The 23,814-nt window shown below is 39.4% G+C and overlaps 1 protein-coding gene across 2 annotated transcripts in view; it reads left to right on the forward strand.

Annotated features, from left to right (window-relative positions):
• The first annotated feature begins 3,682 nt into the window (after positions 1–3,682).
• Positions 3,683–23,814, forward strand: part of MTF2 (metal response element binding transcription factor 2) — a 29,755-nt gene continuing 9,623 nt past the window's right edge. Inside the window, exons 1-9 of one of the 2 annotated variants that reach the window (XM_072867636.1) lie at positions 3,683–3,925; positions 15,868–16,066; positions 16,215–16,296; positions 17,832–17,927; positions 18,303–18,403; positions 18,727–18,875; positions 19,972–20,067; positions 21,173–21,241; positions 22,106–22,229. In XM_072867636.1, coding sequence (XP_072723737.1) covers positions 3,921–3,925; positions 15,868–16,066; positions 16,215–16,296; positions 17,832–17,927; positions 18,303–18,403; positions 18,727–18,875; positions 19,972–20,067; positions 21,173–21,241; positions 22,106–22,229 — 921 coding nt within the window. In that variant the 5' untranslated portion in view covers positions 3,683–3,920. Of the gene's footprint in view, positions 3,926–15,867; positions 16,067–16,214; positions 16,328–17,831; positions 17,928–18,302; positions 18,404–18,726; positions 18,876–19,971; positions 20,068–21,172; positions 21,242–22,105; positions 22,230–23,814 lie in introns of those variants that run through there. The other variant, XM_072867637.1, reaches the window with a different exon arrangement.

Consider the following 23,814-nt stretch of genomic DNA (forward strand, 5'->3'; position numbering starts at 1 on the left):
ATTTTCCCTCTGTACTGAATTGTGGTCATGACAACCATCCTTACAAGGATAAGCTTTACAGTATTGTCTTGTTCAAGGGGATCATTTTGACATTATGTTGTGTGATACAATAAGGTAGTGGAAAATAATACTGTGCAGCAGTTGGTGCTCTCATCTACACATACTGCTGACTTACACTTTTGGGTTTTGTGTGTTTTGGTTTGCTTGTTTAATATTTATGCGGCCATTGTAGCAAGGAAAGTATATAACATAACACCAGCCTTTAAAAAATACGTTAACATTTGAGAGAAGGGCTATTGGTTAAGGGAAACGCCACTGTTTCTGACTCTTCAAATTTATCCATCTCTATTGGGTAGTAGGGAATTTACATTTTGAATACGAAATTTAATTTTCCTCTGCTGTGCCAGCAAGGCAAGATACAATTTAAAAAAGCCAAGACTTTGCTTTTGCATGTCTTTATGGCAAGAGCTTGCCTAACAGTATATGAACAAAAATAAACAGAGGTAAAGACAGTGCTAGGTTGTTACTCTTTAGCTTCTTTCTGAAATAGAGCTGTTTATAAGATGAGATGGAATAAAGCTGAACAAATCTATTATTAAGCAGAATCTGATCATCAAAGATTATCAGATAATCAAATATTATCTTTGATTAATCTGATAATCAAAGATAATCAAAGACTATTTTTTTCCTGAAATTTCTGCACAAGAAAGCTCTTACTGACATTGGAGGGAATGTAATTTAATTTGGCTTTGGTCACTCTGTGCCTCAAAGTACATACATAGTATGTCTGGAATTGAAAACACAACAGGAGACATTGCTTAAACTGTATGTTCAAATACTTTTGAGGTGTTAGTGGAAAATAGAAAAGAAAGTAAGGCAGGAAAGTTCATTCTAAAATCATGACATACAGTCTGGCCATATGTTAACAGAAGAAATCACTGGTTGTTTTACTACTAGCACTGAATAGAAAGCAGACAAAGATTCTAGCTTGCTCCAAATTGGATTAATCATACATGTCTCATAGTATAGCAATGGAAATTGTGGAAAGAGTGTTTAAACTAGGTTTTTTACTATCGCTATTGATTTCATTGCCCCACATATGCCAGTGATAACAAGGATCCTCCTGCTGCAAATACAAGTTTGCTGATTTGAGCATTTTAACTTGAAAACCATTTCAAATGGATCATTAAAGGATCATTTGCACATTCCCAGTAAGATCCCCAACCCTGAAATAATCAGGTCAGGCTGGGCAAAGGAACAATGCAAGTGACTCTTCCAGTGCAAATTTCTCCTCTTAGAGTACAAGTTGTTGAACTTGTCACCTGTGTCTATGTATACCTCAGCCATTTGATTTACTTGGTCTAGCAGATGGATTGGATGGGTAGGAGTCACACGGTCACTGCTCTAGAAAGGGGTTTCCTGTCGGATGGAGATTCAGTGACCTGCTAAATTGATTAAAAAAGAATGTTATAGCATACATTACTAAATTAAGGTGGTGGGGGGCAAGGTGTGTATGTGGGAGATATATGGCTTGGAATTTTTCTAGCTATCAGTAATAGCTGGCCTTAAAGGATATAGAGTTTAAGATGGTTTTATTTGGTGTTTGGCTACAAGCTTCTATTGTACTTCTTGGATATTACGGGAGAAAGATATGTGGAATCTAGGTTGTGGGAAAATACTGATATGGTCTGCTCTTTGTAGTAATAAAGCTAATGGTAACAAGCTTTGGGAGGTACATTCTGGCCTACCTAGTGCAATCCCTGAAATACCAAACTGATCAGTTTATCAAACCCTAATTGTTCTTCTATAATGTAGGGATTCCTAGTTTCTTTTCGTGCTGCCCTCAGATAACGCTATTCCAGCAGCAACTCTTAGCTTTGTGACAAGTGGTGCTTTGTGGATAGGATGGGGCCACACAGCTCTGCAACTCTGCGGTGTAGGGTTATGCAAACTGCTTTTGGGAGCAATATTCTAAGGACAAGGAGGGTAGAGCTAGCATGCGTCTTGTTGGTCAGGAGCTTTTGTGTTGGGTTTGTGGGATTTTTGATGCTGGTACTGGTGGTTAAACAAACAATTTACATTATAGGGGAGTGATTCTACGTTGAGAAGTTTTGATTTAAGCCATTTCAAAGATACAGCACGACAAGGCTGGTTAAGACCCTCCATGTATGACACTAAAAAAAGTTGTGAGGGAGCCAATTATTGATGTTTAATCATGCTTATTCTGTTGCTGACTAGAAAGGTTGCTTTTTAACTTAGCTAAACACTGGTTCTCACACCACTGTTGTGATTTAAAAATAAAAGCTTGTGTGCAGGTGTACCTCAGACCGAATGCTATTTTTTTTCTCCTGCTGGTGACCCTTTGCCTTTGGCACTAGTGGTACCTGACTGCCATTCGCAGTACGTGAAAATCTGTGAAGAGCAGTCAGGGGCCTTTGTGTTGTGCAAGTCTGTTTTTAGCAGCAGACTATCACGATTACTTAACAGTGTCTAGTTGGCACATCCAGGGAAGAACTATCCCCTAAACTTGTATTTAAAGCAACTGTGAACAAGAGATTTCAATCATAAATACTGCTTTATTCTGATATCACTAGGAGTCGGCCCGACTAAGCTATACTCTGCTGCTCTGCCCAGGCTTCCCTCCCTGTGGCCCATCCTGGGATGGCAAACTGATCCAGTGTCTTGTTTTCAGTGGCTTGTCCTGGGAGGGAAGAAGGCTTTGAGAACTCAGGCAGCGTGAGCAGGACAGAACCAGGAATTGGAAATTCACCCTCCAGTCCACCAAATTCAGCCATTCCCCGAGTGTCTGTTACACCAGTTGGTGAGATCTGACCCAGTATTTGCATTTCAGTATTGCACAAAGGCCTGAGCAGTGCTGAGTAACTGCCCTTATGGGGTTAGGGCAAGCTTTGTAACGTGTCACCACTGTATTGGGCAATTGCTGCATTTAATCATGGGGACTATGGAGACTGGTCCAATACTACAGTCTAAGACTATCCACAAAGCCAAGGTGTTCCCAATGACAGAAAGTGAAAAGCCTATTTCACCTAGCTAATACAGCTACCGCTAAAAATAGAAACTGAGGCTTAGCTCATCTCCTAAAATGGCAGTATCCCCATGACTATCACCGCAAAGGAGCACTCTGTCCAGCCCGTTGCCCCGTGCCCGTGGTACCAACGAACTGGCCGCAGCAGCCTCCCGTACCTGGGCCGGGTGCGGGCCAGGCCTCGCCTCGCCGGCCACCCGGGCACGAAGCCGGGCTCCCCTCCTGCCCTCCCTGGATCATTCTAGAGGCCAAGGCCGAGCCCCACCGATGGGGGGAGCTGCACCGCGGCCCCAAGCCCGGGCGGGAGACCCCCGGGCGGTGGGTACGGCGGAGCGGGCGGCGCTGCCCGGGCCCGGGCCGCGTCCCCGCAGGTGCGGCAGGGAACAATAGACGGCGGCTGGCGGGGCGGCGCGCACCCCTCGGCACTGCCGCAACGAGTCCCGGGCGGCGGGCAGGAATCTCTCCTTCGGCAAGCACGCCTAAAGTAGTCCCTCTTTGTTCACCAGCGGCAAAGGTTCGGCTTCACCTGTGTCCTTCCGCCGCGGCGCTCTTCCTCCCCGCCCCCTGGCCCAGGAGCTGCCTGTCGGCGCAGGCGGGGCCCGCTGGGGCGGGGCCGAGGCCCTTTGTGCTCCCAGAATGCACCAGCTTCTCCTCCGCGGGAAACAAAAATGGCGAGGGGCTACGGTGGAGCCGGGCTGTCTGTGAAGCGGGTCTGACCCCTCCCCCGCTGCCTTTCCTCCGCTGCGCCGCGGGGTCCGTGCTCGGGGGGGTCCCGCTGCGCACCGAGGGCCCGGCCGCACCGGGGCGCCGGGGGGAGGCTCCTGAGCTCGCCGATTTCCCTGTATGAGGCGGTTGGCACCACTGGAGAGACCGAATGAGGTGAGGGGTGGGGGCGGGCGGCGGCGGCGGGGCGGTAGAGGAGGGAGGGAGGGAGGGAGGGAGGGGCGGCCGGGCCCCGCGCGGGGGGGGGACAGCCCGGGGAGGGGGGGCGGGCGCGCCCCGCAGCTCGGGCCGCCGATGCCGCATCCCACCCCCCCGCCGCGGCCGCGCCGCCCGTCGGGGAGGGGGTGCGAGGGGCCCCGCTCCGGCGCGGGGGGCCCCGGAGGCCTTTGGGGGAGGGGGAGGAAGCTCCCTCCGAGGCGGACGCTGGCAAGCAAGTAAGGGGTCAGTGATGCTCTTCAGTGACCAAAACAAAGGGAACGGAGGCAGACCATCTAACGGGGTCCGTGGAGGTGCTGCAGCGGTGAGGTTGCGGTTAGGCTTGCGCCAGCTCTATTTTTATCTTCTAGTTTAAGGATATTGCCGAGTAGGCTGCATTTGCTCGAGTGCGAAGAGAGCAGCACAAAAGAGGTGGTGGTGTTCGCTGGTAACTTTGTTTTTGGTTTCTTTTTTTGTTTGCAATGCCTCACCTCTTAGTCTCTGTCAAGCTAGACGATTTGAATGTGCTTAGAAGCTTACATTTTCAGTCTTCTAAAATATGGTAACTGTCGCTGGCTGAAAGGATGTGCAATAACACATTTTCTCTTCTTTGGTATTTGAATTATGTGGGAAGAATGGGTTGAGACTTTTGTTAGTCAAAGAGAACAATATGGTACTGTGTTGGATGCTCTGGACACTGATATTTGTGTTGAAATACTAGGTGGTATCATCCACCCATGAAGTATCTGGATGCTATTCAAGGAGAGGGCCTGCATAATTAAATGAAAGGGCCTGTGAGGAAAGCAATGTAGCATTATGCTTGTTTCTTGAATTTCTGATAGTTAGGCCCTGCTCATGACTTTAAAATGCCAAACATAGTAATGGATAATAACATGATTTTCTCCTGGCTTAGTGTAAAGGAAAGTGACCAGTGCTTTATACCTAAACAGTCAAAAGCATGGGATAATAAGAAAACAGTTTCCCTTGGTTTTTTGGTGTTTTTTTTGTCTGTAATCAGGTTGGTAAAAGTTAACAAGTTAATGTTTGTCCCTTTTTTGAGAACTCAAATTACAATCAATTTGAAAGCATTTGAGATTAAAAGAAGATAAAAAAATCTTAGTTCCTATAGTATTAGAATAGAGGTTAATTGGTTCATAGCTTTTTAGTGGAAGGAGAATAAGGGGAAAAAAAGATTGAAAATATGAAAGAAGGCATGTAATAAAGTAGTGAAGGTGAGAAGGATCTTTGCAAGGAGCTACAAGCTGGTGAAATGTGGGTCTATACTGAGAGTATAATGTAGTAATGTTTTCCACAGGTAACTCTTGTTTTATCAAATATAGATGTGTGGCTTCTCAAAAGCTTGTCTTTTCTACTCTGGGAGGAATTTTAAATCAGATGTAGGTTGCTTCTCACAAGTTGGCTTAATATGGCTAGTTACCGTGGCTAGTTGTTGAGGTATATATATTTTTTAAAATAGCTGAAAGACATATGCACTGGTAGTTAGTATCAAGGCTGGCCTTGGATACAGTTATGTTTGTCCTTCCCTGCATTAGGAGATCAGGTGAAGTGTATGAGAAGAGCAGCTGTAACAAATAAGCTGCAGTTCATTTCCTAGTAGAGAGTGGACTTCTGTATTCCCTGGAGATAGATGTGGATTAATATAGTATTAGAGGCACCTATAATTGCTTTAAAGCATATTTTGTGCTCTTCATGCTAGTTGTGGAGGAGAAAGCTTGCGGAGGGAAGAAACACGTGTGACTAGAAGCCAATACGAATCTTCTCTTAGTTTGTGAACTGACAGTATTTTTTGTGTGATTGACCTCTGAGTTTGCTGCAGAGTTGGTTTCACCTTCTTTACAGGCCTTCCTTGCAGGAAATGGAGGGGAAGTGTGTCTTTGAGTAAAACACACCAGGAGAAGAGTTGTAAAACCACAGGTATTGCTGGAGGGTCCTTGGGCAGGGTGATACCTGTTACTGAAAGCACTGAAACTAGTTGAATTTACACTTTGAACAATCTAGATTTCAAGCTGATGGCCTCTTCCTAGAGGGTAGAATCTCTATGGAGGAGTGAAATCAAGGGGCTTAATTTTCTTTGAGAGGAAGAGAGCTAATGATGAGAGCATTCCTGATGAGTCTGGACATATTTCATTCACTAAATATCTTGGAGGGTAATAACACCTTATTTGTGTTTTTAGATTTATTTATTTTTAATTTCTTTCTGTGGAGTGCTTATGAAGGTTGCTGTTCTTGTAGACTCGCCTTAAAGAAGGAAATTAATCTTCATGGGGTTTTGATCACCTCTGAAATCCTTTTTCTCCCTCCCCTCTCCCAGTGTAAGTCAGCATGTTGTCTGTTATCTCTTTCACTGCTTGGGTGCATGCTCATACTACACTCCCTTAGGTATGGTGCTGGGCATCCTGTGTTTGGATACTGTAGAAACCCAAAAGGCAGTTGCTGTGTTCAAGGAGGACTGAGTATACAATTAAGGGAAGATCTGATCTGAAAAGCTGTGTTGCGACCCGATACCATTGTTCTCTCCCTGATACTACCTTCTGCCTCTTCTCTTTGTGTACAAACACAGGATCAGTCCCAAACAAATGGCTATTACAGTACAGGACTGCTCTACCCTATTTCCCTACCTCCTAAATATGTAGGGAAATATGTTATTCTGTAATGATCTTTTAAAGACTAATACTTTCACTTTGCCTATCAAATAGAATTAAAACACTTCTAGTTACTTATCATTTCTTGAGGGAGAATGTGAGCAAATAAAACTGAAATCACAAATGACTGTAGTATTATGGACATGAGAATGCACTTATCCTGGTGGCTACCTCTTTTTAATAGTATGAATCAGTCTTATTAAGGACTGTCATAATTCAGAGTCAAAAGATGACTCGGGTTAGAAAGGATCTCAGGAGTTCTCTGGTCCTGCTTGGTGTAGCATCAGCCATGGGGCCAGACCAGGTGGCTTTATCCAGTCAGCCCTTGAAAGCCTCCAGTGATGGAGGTCACGCAACCACCCTGAGGCCCCTGTTCCACTGCTGAACTGTCCTCATGGGGGGGGGACGACACCCACAATTCCCCCACATACCCATCAGAATCTCTCTTATTTCTACATGTGTGTTACTTCTTGTCCTCCTGCCATGCACTACTGTGAAGAGACTAATTCCATCTCGTTAATCTTCTCATAGGAGCTGGAAGGCTGCTGTTAGGCCTCCCTGAAGCCTTTTATTCTCCAGGCTGAATGAACCTGGTTCCCTCAGCCTCCTCTCACAGGGCAAGTACTCCAGTCCCCAACTGTCTTGGTGGCTCTCCACCAAACTCGTCTGTTTTGATGTCTTTCACAGAACATCTAGCAAGTTCTGTGTAGAAGGAAATAATCACTTTCCCTCAATCTTCTGGTTCTGTTCCTCTTAGTATAGCCCAGGATACCACTTGCCTTTGCTCAGCGGACACAGTGTTGGCTCATATTCTACTTTCGGTCTGTCAGACCCCCAGCTAATCTTAGCCTGGAATTCTTCCTTCAGATGCAGGACTTCACTTTTGTGTCTGTTGACTTTCATGAGGTTCCTGTCAGCCACTTCCTTCAGCCTGGCTGAAGTTGAGGTAAGAGACACCCACTCCTCTCCCCTCATCCCCAAATCCTGCCATTTTTAACACAGAAGGTGGCCAGGTTGGTCAGGCCATGATTTATCCTTGGTAAATATATGCTGACTGTTCCCAGTCACCACCTTTCCATGTGTCCAGAAATATCTTCCAGGAAGACTTACTCCATGACTTCCCTAGCAACCAAAGTGAGGCTAACCAGCCTGTGGTTCCCTGGGTTGAACTTTTGGCCCATTCTGAAGATAGGTGTAACATTTGCCATTCTCTAATCATTATGAATTACCCCTGTTCTCCACAGCCTATTATGATAAAGAACAGCCCCATGAGAACATCACACAGTTATCTTCGTGCTCTTGAAAGCAGCCTGTCTGGTCCTATGGGCCTCCATGAGTCAAGTTCACGTTTGTTTAAACATGTGCAGCAAGCCAATTCACAGGCCACTCAAGGAAGCAATGCTTAACAAATCCATCATGGATAGAAGTTTAAGTATCATTTAAGGCAGAAAAACTTTGTCCTATCAGTGATTTCAGGGCAACCACTCTATATAAGCTGCTCCTTGTCAGCAAGATGAGAAATTGTAACTTGTTTACTTCTCAGCTCTACCCAGTCAACCATAATACCACCCATCATGATCATACGTGATTTTCATGCAATACATTCCTATCCCAATAGGGTTGTTGTTGGTGGGGTTTTTTTAATCCTTTGAAAGAGCCTTACATTTTTGGCTATGATTTTTGCTCTGAATTCTTCTGTCTGGTTGGACTCTTTAAATAACTCTCTAGTAATCACAGAACATCTTTTCATTAATGTTTTTTTTAAGTAGCTCTATGCTTTCAAAAGTGTATCCATCACATTACCTGGCAAAAGTAGTAAGTTCTGCTTCTAAAAAAAAAAGTGGTAATAAGAACTAAGTGAGTCCCTGCAGCCCATTCAGCTGATTAGCAGTTAGGTCTATGAATCTGTTGCAGATAGAAAGAAGTTTAGCCAGAAGATTGAGGGGAAGTGATTATTTCCTTCTACACAGAACTTGCTAGATGGCATCTAGGATACTGTGTTTTGGTTCTCCCAGTGCAAGAAAGACATCAAACTAGACGAGTTTGGTGGAGGGCCACCAAGACAGTTGGGGACTGGAGCACTTGCCCTATGAGAGGAGGCTGAGGGAACCAGGCTTATTCAGCCTGGAGAATAAAAGGCTTCAGGGAGGCCTAACAGCAGCCTTCCAGCTCCTATGAGAAGATTAACGAGATGGAATTAGTCTCTTCACAGTAGTGCATGGCAGGAGGACAAGAGGTAACACACATGTAGAAATAAGAGAGATTCTGATGGGTATGTGAGGGAATTGTGGTCGTCGTCGTCCCCCCCCCCGGCCATGAGGACAGTTCAGCAGTGGAACAGGGGCCCCAGGGTGGTTGCATGGCCTCCATCACTGGAGGCTTTCAAGGGCTGACTGGATAAAGCCACCTGGTCTGGCCTCATGGCTGATGCTACACTGAGCAGGACCAGAGAACTCCTGAGATCCTTTCTAACCTGAATTATTCTATTATCCTAAACAACTGTAAAAATTGAAAATAATTTTGAGAATGTATTTCTTACCCCCAACCATTACTCTTTGCTTTTCTAGACTGAGGGATGCCTAGGTTAGAGTCCCTTTATTCTTCTTCTGTACTGATGTGGCTTAGGCTTTTGATTGTACCAGAATACAAAATAGTGCAAAGATAAGGGGCTCAAAGTATATCTTGTAGATGTTCTATGACATGGCACATTGGAAGCTCAATATTCATTTGGCTACATGAAGTAGCATAAAAGGATAGACTGTAATCTAGATTTGTACTGGATCCTCTGCTTGAAAGAAATTCATGGCAATTTACTAATATAATAGCCTGTTGATGTATAATTGGAACAGTGACTGTTGCAACAAAGTTGCCATTATGAAAAGCAAAGTGAAACTACTGGGTTTTTTTTGAATCAGACTGATCCCAAGTTTGGGCCTGGGTTGGGGCGGAGGAAGTATCCTCTTAAGTCTGTCATCTTGGCCCAGCAGAATCTTTTTATTTGGGGAGGGAGGTATGGTTGACACAGTTAACAGATAATTTTGGCATGAGATCTCATAAATGGTAGAGAAGATGCAAGGAAGATGGGAAGAAACATGTGGCTGGGATCCAGCATCTCTCCAGCTGCTAACAGAGGTACTGGATCCCAGTCACAGGTTAGCAGCTACGTTGGAAACATGGCTTGGGCTTGGTTATGTGGTGCTGGGTAAACCAGCTAAGATTGTGGCTCTCAGAAAAGATTCATTTTGCTTTTCTGCTGCCTTCTGGCTGTGAGTGCTTGCTGCTTACCTGGCTTGTCTAGTCACCAGACCTTTCTGTAGGGTGCTTTAATTTGTTTAAAATACCAGAAAATTAATCCATACTAAGGGAAAGAAAACTGAATAGAAAGCTTATGGAAAGGCCAGCTTGTCATTCCAGAGCTGGTGGGAGGGGAGCAAGCTGCTATATTGGATAAGCCACATGTGAAACTGCGCTCAGTTTTGTGTGTTCTGAGCCCTTGGATAGACCTCCACCCCCCCATTCCCTGTGAGATGTTAACTGTCCTGTTTTAAGGAGAGCAGAACAGACTGCTGGTATTTTACAACCCTTCTTCATAGTTCAGTTTTCTTTAGAGTTTAATAAAAGTGTAGTTTGTAACTTCAGACACAACAATTGCGATTAATCAGCAGTAATGTCACGCTTTCAGAACTTAAACTGATTATCTCTAGTTATCATAGGTTCTTTCACTAGATCTTCCTCTCCTATGTGATACCACATTTGCCAGTTTTGAGATAGATCCTAAACCTATGTGCGTTGTCTTAGTAGGATATGCTGTGTGTGTGATTTCTAGTCTGAATTCCCTTCTCAATCTGCTGGGCTCTCTAAACTCATCATCCCTTCAGTGCGATTTGTATTTCCTGGGACTAAATGAATTATGTGTAGGTCCCACTTTTATGAGTTGTCTCAGTGGATTAAAGTTTTCTCTTAATACGCTTTGGGCACTTAGTTGTTGAAATTTATCTTTAAATGGGCTTAAAAAAACTATCTGTACTCATAGGGTAGCTATTTGTTACTGTTGCAGTATTTGTGAATCACACAGCCCTTCTGGAGGAAATTTCCTGAAATTTCATGGATTGTCAATGAAACTGTCTATAGTTCAGTCATGCAGTCTGGCAGTGCCAGTTGAGGGAGTTTGTGTCCCAAGTTGCTTGTTTGTATTTGGTCTGTTGTGCTGACAAACCATTCTGTGAAACAAGTTGGTGAACTGAGACGGCTGAAAAAAATGACTCTGTCAGGGGAGTTCTTAACAGGAGCTGCTTCACAGCAGTTGTTACAACTGAAGGAGTATGGGAGTATGAATGACCTTAACCTGGCAGTGCTGCTGAGGAAAAAGATGCTTGGAAATAAGAGGGAGAGTGCTCAGTCTCTTTAATCCTTCAGCCTCCTCGCATCTTTTTCCCTAACTCTTCTGCTTCTTCGTTCTGTAGGATTGCTGTGGAGATACAGGAGTCAGAGGCACCAAATGAACATTGACATTTTCTAACCTCTAATAAAGAGGTTATAAAGGGTTGCAAACTAGTTAAAACTAACAGAAATCTAATTTTTATTTTCATAAATACAATGCTATGCATCTTAAGTTGTCATGGTTCACAACTCAGACTGATTTAGGTAGCTTGCATTCCGAGGAGTTTGCCATTCCTGTTGACAAATAATGACAGCTATCTCCTGCTGCTGCAGCAGCATATTATAAACTAATTCATTAAGTAGATGAATAGAAGGTCTTCTGCCTGTCTTGCTTGAAAATATCTATGGTTATGATCTAGACCCTGAGGTGAAAAATCAATGAGCATTTTCAGTACTTCACGAGATCAACTTCTCAAGAAATGGTGAAAGTACACTTCAAAAAAGAAGTACATTTCAACATGCAGACACATTTTACTGACCTCCCCGACTAACTTCTGAAGGATTGTATGGATGCATAAGTACTTCCTTTGCATTTTAAGTGCCTGAGTAAGAGTACAGCCACAACGTATTCAGTATTGAGTAAAGGATGAAAAGCCAAGGTAGATTGAACATGCTGTCTGACGTGCAGTGTAGATTAGTTGTGCAAGTTAAATGAGAGAGATTTTTATATTGGATAAATTTTTCTGAAAAACAAGACATCTATAGGATATTTTGCAATGAGAAGTTCTTGGAGAACTTTTTAAGATGGTGGGGAAATTGTTACTTAAAGGTTACCAATTTTGGTAACTAGAAATGGTGTGGTAGGAAGGTGCTATGGAGCTAACCTCAGGGAAGACTTGAAAGCAAGTTTCTGGAAAATGTGGAACCTTTAAATTGATTTTAAAATTGTCAAGCAAGAAGTTAACCTCAGTTTGCATTTTCACTTAACTTACAACAGAAATTTTATTTTAATGGTTGGTGTGACTTTTTGGTACTCTACTATAGCAGAGCAAGCTGTGGCAAGACAGATGAAAAAGTTATTAATACTTCAGGCATGTAGTTTTTACGCTAGTCTGCACTGGATTTCTTGTGCAGTGTTTCCAGAAGGCACTTCAGAGACACCTACTTTAAGTAACTTATGGATTGCTAACTAAAGTCAACTTATTAAAACAGTAGCTCTTCCCACTTAATCTCCATCAAAAACATTGAGGGAACGTTTTCCTGAAGATGAACTTCTTATCCCATGAGGAAAGCAACTGTTAAGCTAGCTCCAAGTGTCAGCCTATTGTGATAACTAACCCTATTTTCACTCTGTGTTAGATAAACCATAAACTGCCACAGCAGGAGCTACTTCACGAGCTGTTTAGTCATCACTTCAGCAGTGCTATCTCCCACAAAGAGAGCAATGTGGACAATGGAGAAGTGTCTGCTTTATTGGCTCAGACCTTTACTGTGTGTCAAGATCCTTCAGTGTCTGAAGTAGCTATTGTGAATTTACGCTGTTGTGTAACTCAATGTATAGACTTATTTAAGTGCTTTGTGCCAGAAAATGATGCACAGCACATTTTGTTATAATTTGAATGGACTTATGGGACTAACTTCTGTACTTAAAAGTATGTCATATGCTTTTGAAGACTTTTTTTCATATAAAACTCATAAAAATAGCTGATTTTTTAAATGGAAATCTGTACTAGGTTATGTATAATAAATTAACTGATTGTCTTTTTACTTATTCTGTACAAGATCTTTCACACCTTTTTTTCAAGTACTGGAAAAGAAGAGCCAACATTCCTGCCTTTTAGCTGCTTTCTCTAGTATCTTAAATCAAACCAGATAAAGCTGGAAAGAAAATCTTTGAACCTCTAGAAGAGAGTAGTCCTGTCAAAACACTTGTTAAACTGTTTCAAGGTACACTAGTGAATTTGCTTTAGGTGCTTTGAACTACACATGGTGACTTACCGACCTCTTTAATATGCTAAATCAAGTTCATAGATGTAATTTGAAGTATCTAAATACTTTGTAATGATGAGTTCTTTCCAAGAAAAGAATTATTGGCTGAGACCAAGTTACAGTTTCACAACTATTTCTAGGCTGTTTTGATCAAGCCTTGCCTACCCTTTGAGTGTTGCTTGCCTTGTGCTAAGTTGGATGAGTGTGTGGTCAGAAAGGTTTGGGGAACTGATGAAGGTAAAACCTTTTTTTTACCTCTCGACTGTCTGACTTCAGACACATTTGTTTCTGAGCCTGTTTGGTACTTGGGTGTGTAAATGGTTATACAGATACAAAAGAGGGTAGAATGTGGTTGCAACAAATGTTAAGGGCTGGAGCCCTGCTTCAGAGGCCCTTGCAAAAATTTAAGCCACTGTACAAGATAAGGGGCAAAATCTTGCAGTGATGTACAAAAGACAGTAAGTTTAGATGGTGAAATATTCTAAGGGTTATTTGGAATAATGTAGAAAGTGTAAAAGGACTTCAAGCTACTGAGTGACTGGATAATGAAGTGGCAAATGAAATCCAGTGCAAACAGAAGTAATATACAGTGGGAGGACAAACAATAGTCTGGGAGAAGTTAGAATGAGAACCTGCAGTTTCTAATCATTCTTTGAAATTTTTAACTCAATATCTGATTGCAGTGGTGGTGGGGAAAGGCTACAAATGTTATTAGTTGGAAAGGAGCAAAGAATAAAAAATGGCCTGGGTGGCCATGCTGCCTGTTACTGTAAACTTATTTTGAATGGTGCATGCATCCTGTCCCATTTATGAGAGGTTAGAGTAGAACTGGGGAAAAGCAGTGGTAACTTTAAACAGCTTTCATCTGAGAAGCAGCAGAACTGGTAGGATTCTTCATCTGGGAAATACGGCTGAGTGGGTCTAAACATCATTACTAGGGCATGAAGGGAGAAGATGGAAAAGACAGTTTAGTTTTCTGATGCAATGATGAATGGCATCAAATGAAGTGACAAGGTGCTAGCTGTGAAACAAACCAAAAGAAGTGCTGCTTTACAGATTCAACAAAACACTTAGGAAAACTTGCAGAGGAAAATTCCCTTAAGGACTAAAAAAAATAGACATTACTGCTTGAGATTTTTGGATACACAACCTGTAAGAGACCTAGAGAATATGTGGGAGAGGAGCGCTATTCTAAGTTTTGTCTATTCCTCTGGTCTTCCCTAGTCACCTGTCTGAAATTTTTGTATTTGGGATCAGGCAGGACTTAAACTGGTGACCTAGTTGTGCATGAGGATGCCAGAGTTATTGGGCTAGGTGGAACACTTGTCTGGCCCATTAAAGGCTGTTCTTAGTGTCATGTCATTGTTTAGACTTACACTGATTATAAATATGCTTAAAACAGCTGTGTAAATTTCTTGTGTCTAACCTTCTTAGTTTAAACTGTTTAGTACAAAAAAATGTTGATTGTTCTCTAGAAGATTAACTTTTGCATTTTTGCGTATTACTGATGTTTTAAGCCATTATAATTCTAGTTTTATTTTCATATTGAATGTAAATAGTAAACTTTTTAGGGAGAAGGGATTCCCTTGTCTTTGAAACTTTAGAGTAACATCTCTAACATCTAAATAGTAATTCTCATCAAACTATATAGGACACTGATTCATTTACTGGTTTTGTAGGTGCTTTGATTCAAATGTTTCTGGTGCTGATAATGTACCTAAGCTATCTTGAGCGAGGTGAAACTTTGCTCTTTCAATTGACTCTATCCTACTTAACTCCCTGATCCGTCCTTGTGTTTGCGTCATAGTTATACATACATTTAGTTTCTAAAGAGAAAATACATTAGAATATAGGAATGGTAACTTTGTTTTATAGTCTCAAATTCTGCCTATTACTTATGAAGATTCTTCCTTGTGCATTATCTGGCCCTATTTTATAACTTTCTGTATTTTACTCCTTTACTTGGAGTGTAGTGTTTGATCGCTAGTCTGACATAAAAGCATATTCACACATATACTTATATATAAGTAGGCTATGTATTGTGGAATTGCATAAGGAAAAAATTATTGATTCAAGTAATTTATCATTTTGAGTTTCATGTCTGAAGAAAGGTTGCAAGATCTTTTGGTTTTCCTTTGTTGTTATTTTCCTTTCTGATTCTAACAGAGAGGAAAATTTAATTTTCATTAGAAACTTAACATGTAGAAATTATTCCTGTGGTGGAAACCTCTACAGCTATGCTTAGTGGGAAAGCATGATGCTGTGTTGGAGGTACCTGAGTTAGTATAGACCTTGAGTTAGCATAGTGCTCAACCTGATTTCTTTCTCTCCCCTCCCCCATGTTTTTGGTGTGTGTGGGTTGGGGTTTGTCTTTTATTCTGAGTAACTAACTGCTGAGTACCATATTAGTTTTTGACTACTACTATCCCTACCAAGGTAACGTAGTTAGAAATGGCTTGGGACCTTTTTAGCTTCCTTGGAATTTTAGAAAACTGTCAGTGACCGACTCATGTTTTGCATAAGTGATCTTGTATTGAGTGTTTGTGATGCATTCTTTGATGTTTCTGACCTTATAAAGAGTCTCTGAGCTGGAAAGTTTGTGTCTTCCCATCCTCATTTACATTAGTTGATTTTTATAGAAGATTTTTCTGTATATAGACTTGTCTTTCAAATTTTGTAGACTCTTATAGTAGCAGAGGCAGTGCTACTAAAGGTGTGTAAAGTCTAAAAACATGACCAGGTTTTTAGATACCTGAAGTTCTGGAGTTAGCTAAGTAAGTTCTAGCTGCGAATCATATTAATATTTAAAATATATGGTTTCTTACTTTAACCTAATTCTTATTACCTTTTCTCTTGCTTCCCTTTCTTTAGAGACTCTACAGCGGTGGGTAATTCACTGGTCCATAAGCGGTCTCCTTTACGTCGAAGCCATAAGACCTCAGCATCTCTGACCAAGCTGTCATTACGTGATGGACAGAAAGCCAAAAAGCCACTGTGTAAATTTGAAGAAGGTCAGGATGTCCTAGCTAGATGGTCAGATGGCTTGTTTTATCTTGGAACTATCAAAAAGGTAAACAATTTTTTAACTTCACTGGAGTTTTACAGTATCATATGTTGGTTAAATATTACAGTATTATTGTCTCACTCACTTTAATATTAAATACATTCTTCTGTTTAGTCCTTTTACTCATGGCTTCCGCTGGATTATTGTTTTTCAGATAAACAAACTGAAACAGAACTGCTTCATTATATTTGAAGACAGTTCCAAATCCTGGGTTCTCTGGAAGGACATACAAACAGGCAAGAACTTCAGTGAAGTAGTCATTGTTTGGTATTTTATTTGTTTAGATTACTATATCTGTTAAAATAAATTATTACATTATATTCTTGTATCCTAAAGAGCAAATAGCCTAATGTGACCCAGGATCATGAATTAGGCAAATTAAAAAAAAAAAAAAAAAATCAAACAACTCTTTATCATTGCAGTTAGTTTTTGTTTTGACATAACTATATGCAAGGAGGGGAGAACACTTCTAAAAATGATCACATTTGAGTTTATTTGGATGGGGATAGAGTATAATACTCTGTCTTAACAGAAAACTTCAGGCCCTAATTTACACCAAGCTTATGTCCTCCTATTGTTTTCAGTTGAAACAACATGATGTGGAAAGAAACCAAAGACTGGAAAATCCTAGGTTTGAATGGAGTTTTCACATTTAAAAGTAACACCATAACTGTTTCACATAAGAAACCATTACAGATTTTGGAGTATTCATGTGATATAAAGAAATGTGCAATTATCAAGTGAGACATCAATTGTATATTAGCTTTGAGTTTTTCAGATATTTGAGGAGTAGCTAGTATTTTGATAATCTAATGCTAATGAAGCATGGATGATAATTTCAGTGACAATTTTTTCTGAAAATTAGTTACAATTTCTGTATCATAAAGGCAATGGAAATCTGATCTGGCTCTCGCTGATTCTTGATGTTTAAACACTTTATCTGCTGATAGGAGAAGCTTTGTATTCATAATAGTAAAAAATCAACTTTTATTTCTGAGAAGCTTTTAAAATAGTGTTCTGCTTCTCTATAGTACTAGTTTATGATCTTTGATTCATTTATCGTAACTATCAAACTTTAGTGCATGAGTGTGATAACATGTAGATTAAATAACTTGTATCTTAAATTCGGATTTTTTTACATTGATACATGGTATAATTGGAGCAAAATGTAGTTTTGTTTCCAGTTTGCAAGCTAACATTTTTTTCTTACCTCTACTGTTACTGTGTGCTTTTTTTATGCTTGCAGATATGTATAAGAAGTAATTCCTAAGAGTGTTGGAGTTTAATATTAAAGCATCTGGGGCAGATCTGTCAAAAAGATGTGCACCAAAGTATGCATTTATTTACATGAAAAGAAGCACAAACTACTGTAAATACAAAAAATATCTGAGTTGACTATCAGATAGGATAAAACATAACTATCAGTACTATTGGATAGGATTTGTTTATACATATTTTTTAGCCTGCATTTACATTCTTTATTCAGTTATTTAATTTTTATTGTTGATCTTAAGGAACCATGGACTGTGTAGTAAATAGGCAATATATAGCCTATAAATATCTGGTAGCCTATGAGAAGTGATATAAATATTTGTAACATACAGTCTGTACAAAATGTTTGAATTAATTTTTGTTAGGAAGTTAGACTCTAACAGTATGTTTCTACAATGCATGGATCTGTAACCGAAATTATGAAAACAAGCCATACAAGTGATAACTATTCCAACTGCAGATGTAATCTGAAAAAAATCACACTTTCATCTTTGTCTAGGAGCCACTGAAAGTGGGGAAATGGTCTGTACAATATGTCAGGAAGAGTATTCAGAAGCACCAAATGAAATGGTTATATGTGATAAATGTGGGCAAGGTAACTAGACTTTTTTTCTATTTATTGCGTTTTAAAAGATGTTTTGATTTGTTTCATGAAGGAGGATATTTGCCTGGCTATGACTGACTGCTCAACTGATTTTAAATTTTATAGCCCTTAGTGGCTATTAACAGCTCAGTGAATAATGATAATCCACGTTAAAGTGACTAACACCTGTTCTGTAAGTAAAGTTTATTTTTTTCCACTAAGAAAATTTAAAAGACCATTTTGGATGTTACCAATCTTTTTAATCAGATTTTTGGCATTAATGATGGATAACGCCTTATAGTTGCATTAAAACTATATATTGTTAATTCTGTGTAAACTTCTTTTTTCCATTTAATAACACTTTGGCTGATCATTTTTTTTATACAGGTTATCATCAGCTGTGTCACACACCAAATATTGATTCCAGCGTGATTGATTCAGATGATAAATGGCTCTGTCGACAGTGCGTTTTTGCAACAACAACAAAGGTGTGTTTCTAGAAAAACATTTCTTATACATGCAATATGGGATGTATTACTTTGTTTTTGAAGTTGAAACAAAAAAAATAAAAGAAATAGCATTTTTTCCAGTGATTTCATTTTTGTTAACTTTGATCTGAATGGAAGTTTTATATGTTGGGAATTAATATTTATTTTAGAAATAGGTGACATTTGGCTTTCAATTTATTTTTAAATATGCTAGTATTAAAACATAAATAGAGGTAAAAGTATTTTACTTGATTATAGACAAATTGTTGTAACTTTCAGAAATATTATTGGTTTTGTAAACTAATGTATTTGTTTTGGCCCAGAGGGGTGGTGCGCTTAAAAAAGGACCAAATGCCAAAGCACTGCAAGTCATGAAACAAACGTTACCGTATAATGCAACAGACCTTGAGTGGGATGCAGGTCATAAAACGAATGTCCAGCAGTGTTACTGCTATTGTGGAGGACCTGGAGAGTAAGTAAACAGATAATATATTAAGAACTTTTCTCCATAATGCAGCTGCAAACTTTGGCCCTGATCCTGTAGACTTTTACTTGTGAACTTGTTAGTTTGTCTTTCTATTGTGTGTAGGTATTAAACTCGATGCAAAGTGGAATTTTGATTTTTATATATATATGTTTGGGGTTTTTTAAATGTCTTATGGGAAATATATTATTGATGGCTTTCCTTCTCCCATCAGATCTTTTGGTTTGTTTTAATTTTGTCCATCATGTTATGTGTGTGTTATGTGTGTTACCATCATGTAACATCACAGTCCATTCTACAACAAGCAAGAATGGTTTTTTTTTTGCGTTGCTACTGTTAATGTGTTGAGATTGGATGGAGTTGTTTGATTTTCTTGCAATTCCTGGCAGTGTTTTTCTGATGTTAACTCAGCACTGTCATTTGTCATAAATATAAATGCATCTAGAGATCAGTTTATTAAACTTTGTTGGAATAGACAGCTGTCTGATTCTACCATAAAAACATACCCTGAGTTGCAATTATTGGCAGGGGAAAGACTTTTTTCCTCTTATGGCATTAGAGTCCTCTGCTGCTACTTTCTTACAAGAAAGGCAAGAAGAGGACTTAAGTAGGTAGAGATAAATACTCTGGTGTCTGTAAGTGTAAACTGTGAGGTTCACTTTGAGGATTCAAGTAGTTGAATCCTCAGAACAAATGTTTGTGACTTAATGCGGCTGTGCCATCCTTTAGAAAATAACAAGGAAGCTAATCCAGGATGTGAGAAGGAGCTTATATGGAGTTACTGAATTCTTAATATCAAGAATTAGAAGGTGGTTGTCAGAGGAAACTAAATTTTTATTTTCTTCATTTAATAACTTAATTCATCGTTTTACTAGACTATCTTTTATTACTCTTAGTTACTCTCTTCTAGTAATGATTCATTATGGAAGTCAGTGTTGCAGAAATATCCCTACAGATGACTGTTTGTATAAACTGTGAAAATCAGTTTGGGTCAGAAGATTCCTTGCTACTTAATTTAAATGTAATGAAGAACAATTTTCAGTAACTTTTGTAACACATCTTGTTTTTCTTTCTGTTGGTGAAGCTGGTATCTAAAGATGTTGCAGTGCTGCAAATGTAAGCAGTGGTTTCATGAGGCTTGTGTGCAGTGCCTCCAAAAGCCAATGCTTTTTGGTGACAGGTAAGAAACTTAAGCTGTACTTTATGGTTGTCTTTAGTTAAAATGTGGAGGGAATCTCACATATGAGCTTTTGTTAAGGCATCTGTAATACAACAATATTTTCCAAAAACACGGTGAGTTTTGTGTAGAAGATTATATGAAATAAAGCATGTGTTCAGGTGCCAGGAAAATGCAGTTCTTCATCTCCGTTTAATGAAGGAGGGTGGGGTGGTGGAAGGGTAACCAACAGACAGTTAAATTCAAACTGTTACTGACTTCACTTTGTGTAGAAGTCCATTATACTGTAGGTGCTGGCTACTGGGAGATTGGAAGCTTTAAAGCAGACCACTTTAGCAGGCCTATAAATTAGATAAGGGCTTTCAAGTTCACATTGTATAGCTGACTGATCTCTTGCATGCAACACGGACCATGCTTCAAGGTAGGCTGTCAGAGTGTGTGCAGTAGTAGTTCCCTGTACTAATAGTATAGAGAACTGGAGAAAGCTGGAAGGATAGTTAGACTGAGGGGAACTATGTACATCCTCTGTTCATGTGTGATGAATTGGGACAAAAGGAAATGGAAAAGAGTACTGGTCTGTGCTTTCATTTTAAGAGGAACTTGGAGCAGATGAGAGAGAAAACTGGAGAAGGGAATCAAGGAGTATCTCATTCATTATCTATTATACTTTCTTTTAGCTGTTGGCTGTGCTTGAATGTTTGTATGAAGGAACTGAGTTAGGACCCAGGAGTGCATGGGTCCTTTAAATGCTTAGACTGGTGCACAGGTTTCTGCATTTGAGAGAATGGAGTAGGGACATTATAGAGCATCTTCATTGATACAGTTACAGGTTGAGGGACTTTCTTAAGGAGTATGAAACAGTGGTACCAGGATAAAATTGAGGACGTACCTGATATCTGGCCCAGTAGGTAGCAGCACAGATCGTGGAAGTTGATAAAGGAAGGTGGAGGACAAAGGGACTCTCAAATATCATATGGCTGGGTTTCCAGCCTGCTTAACTTTCTTTTTTTTTTTTTCATAACTAGGGTGTTAAAACATTAAGAGAGTGTGTGTGTACAGACACCCACAACCCAGACACCTGTACATATACATATGTATATATTTTTAGGTTTTATACGTTCATTTGCTCAGTTTGCAGTTCTGGACCAGAATACCTCAAACGTTTACCCCTGAGATGGTAAGTATGAATTAAAAAAAAGGGGGGGGGAGGGTGAGTTGAATACATGCTCTGCTTTTCTTTTTGGTATTTTGATTCTCCTTGCAAAAAAGGAAAATCCACTTGCTGTCTTGAGTTGTTTCCTGAGTTGTTCTTACTGCTTGTATGAACAGGGACAACTCTTCCTTCAAAGTTTATCCTTAAATGTAGAGATATATTGCAATTGCGTGCTCTTGGGATTTATTCTTGGGATTGTTCAGTAAAGTAGCAAGCAACTACTCACTTGTATGTGTGAAGATTGAGATATCTGAACAAAGTCTTTTTTGCAGAGTTAGGATCCTGCCATTAGATAAGCCAAATGTAGTGAGTACTAGAGTATACATCTTGACACATTTTATAATAGTTTCCTTGATGAGACTTAATAGTTAATTGTAGTTTGAAATGTTTGAACTAACCCATATTAGAAATTATATCCAATTTAGTGGATATTATGTGCTAACAAATATATAGTGGAAATTACCTTGTTAAATGTTTATTCACCAAAATACTTGCATGAATTCAGAATTGATAGATTCAAGTATGAATTCAGACTTACTTAAATATCCCATGGTTTAGACCAGTTCTGGAGTTTAAAAGAACATCATAACAATGAGATGAGGCAGAGATGAAAGTGAGATTCAAAGCAGAAGGAATCCCTTGAGGAAGAGAAATAACAGAAGACAACAATTTATAATGTTGTTCCCTGGATTGAGTGGTTTTTAAGTTGTGCTTTGTGTTCCTCTAACTATATCATGCTAATATATTTTCTATTAAATTATTTCAAAGAAAGCAATTGGAAGAAAAAGACTTTTGTCTGTTTTTTATTCAAATATTTTGGAATTCTAGGGTAGATATAGCACATCTATGCCTTTACAACCTAAGTGTTATTCATAAGAAGAAATACTTTGATTCGGAGCTTGAACTCATGGCCTACATTAATGAAAACTGGGATAGATTGCATCCTGGTGAGGTAAATAAGTGTTTCTCTTTCTTGTTTTTCCTCACAGTGCATACATATGTCCTGAAAGTTAGTGTTTTATTCTGGTTGTTAAATCCTTTATTACCTTAAAATCTGGTAATCCCAAATTAATGAGGAGACCATCTTTAATTTCCTTGTAGAAACAGAATGCTTTTTAAGTGGTGTATGTTCTTCCAAGCTGTAAAATTTCTGAAGTGGTCCATGTAACTATTATTTTATTTGTATGGCAACTTGATGTATACTCAACTGCTTATTCTGTTGCATATATGTATTTTCCTTTTCTTTCATTTTATAATTGTCTCCTAGTTCTTTGATATTTTAATGTGCACAGACCAGAAAATGTAAATGTAGAACTGAATGCAGAGTATATTGCATATGAACACATCTTCAAAGTCTCTAAGGTGTAACACATAACAAATGAATGTACACAAACATTTCCTCTTTCCTCCCTCTTCCAAACATGGGGGTGATCTGTTTGTATCCATGTCTAAAGATTGTTTTGATCCTTTTCCAGTCTGATTCTGCTACTTGTCAAGGCATCTTGCTTTTAGTTCACTACTGTACTAGTTATTTTTCCAGCTATTTGATTTACTGGGCAGTTATCTTAGCATTAAAGGAAATCCATTTCCCCAAGCAGACTGACTTCATATTTAACTAAGAGGAGCAGTGTAGATATTTGTTTCTGCATGTACGGCTGGATGCAAAATTTATGTCTAAATTCAATTGTTTAGGGTTTTGAAGTTTTTTAATACAAGTGCCATAAACTGGTTTGAAATTTTCTTATCGTGAGCACGTCCTACTTTTATACTTATTTTCAGTAAATTCATACATCTGTAATCCACTTTTACTAGCAGATGCAATTTGAGAATCAAATGTATGTTCTTGGTTTAAATGAGTAACTACTTTTCATAAATAATGGGAAATAGTTTAAAATTCATATGTTTAGACTATGACTCATTACTTTATTAGAAAGACAAGCAAACATTCAAGCATTACTAAAAATGACAATTAGTGTCATTATGAATAGACATCTGGTTTACTTGGGGATGTATGGCATCTCTTAGCTACGTCCTATCAAGTCAATAATTCTGTCATGTCAAGTCTCAAGCTTTAATTAAAAAAAAAAAAAGCCTGCACAAATTGTGGTAATTCTGATACCATCTCTTCAATAGAATGAAATGTTCTGGCTGTCTTACTGTGCAGTTCAACAAATACATAAGCGGTGTTTAATTTTGACTTCTGTTTCTTAGTGTTGAGGGAAATGTAGAAGAAATTAACGTTTATTTCGCGTAATATAACTTTATTTAGATTTAACATAATTTCATGTTAGAATGGCCAGTCAGAGCAGCTGTGGTGTGGATGAGGAGAGCAGAGCTATCTAGCTGCCATTGACTTGGAGCACACATGCTGTTTTGAAGAAGTTGAAGGGCTACAGTCCTTATTGTGCTCTTCTTCCCCCCCTTTTCTGCTTTCAACCTATCCATGCTCAATCTGTGTGAAAAATATGTAACTAAGGGGGAGGAAGGAGAGGGGAGATCCAAAATAAGGAAACTCACCTCTTTGTTAGGCAGTACTT

This window comes from Ciconia boyciana, chromosome 7 (genome assembly GCF_034638445.1).
Source record: "Ciconia boyciana chromosome 7, ASM3463844v1, whole genome shotgun sequence".
In the NCBI taxonomy this organism is placed as follows: Eukaryota; Metazoa; Chordata; class Aves; order Ciconiiformes; family Ciconiidae; genus Ciconia; species Ciconia boyciana.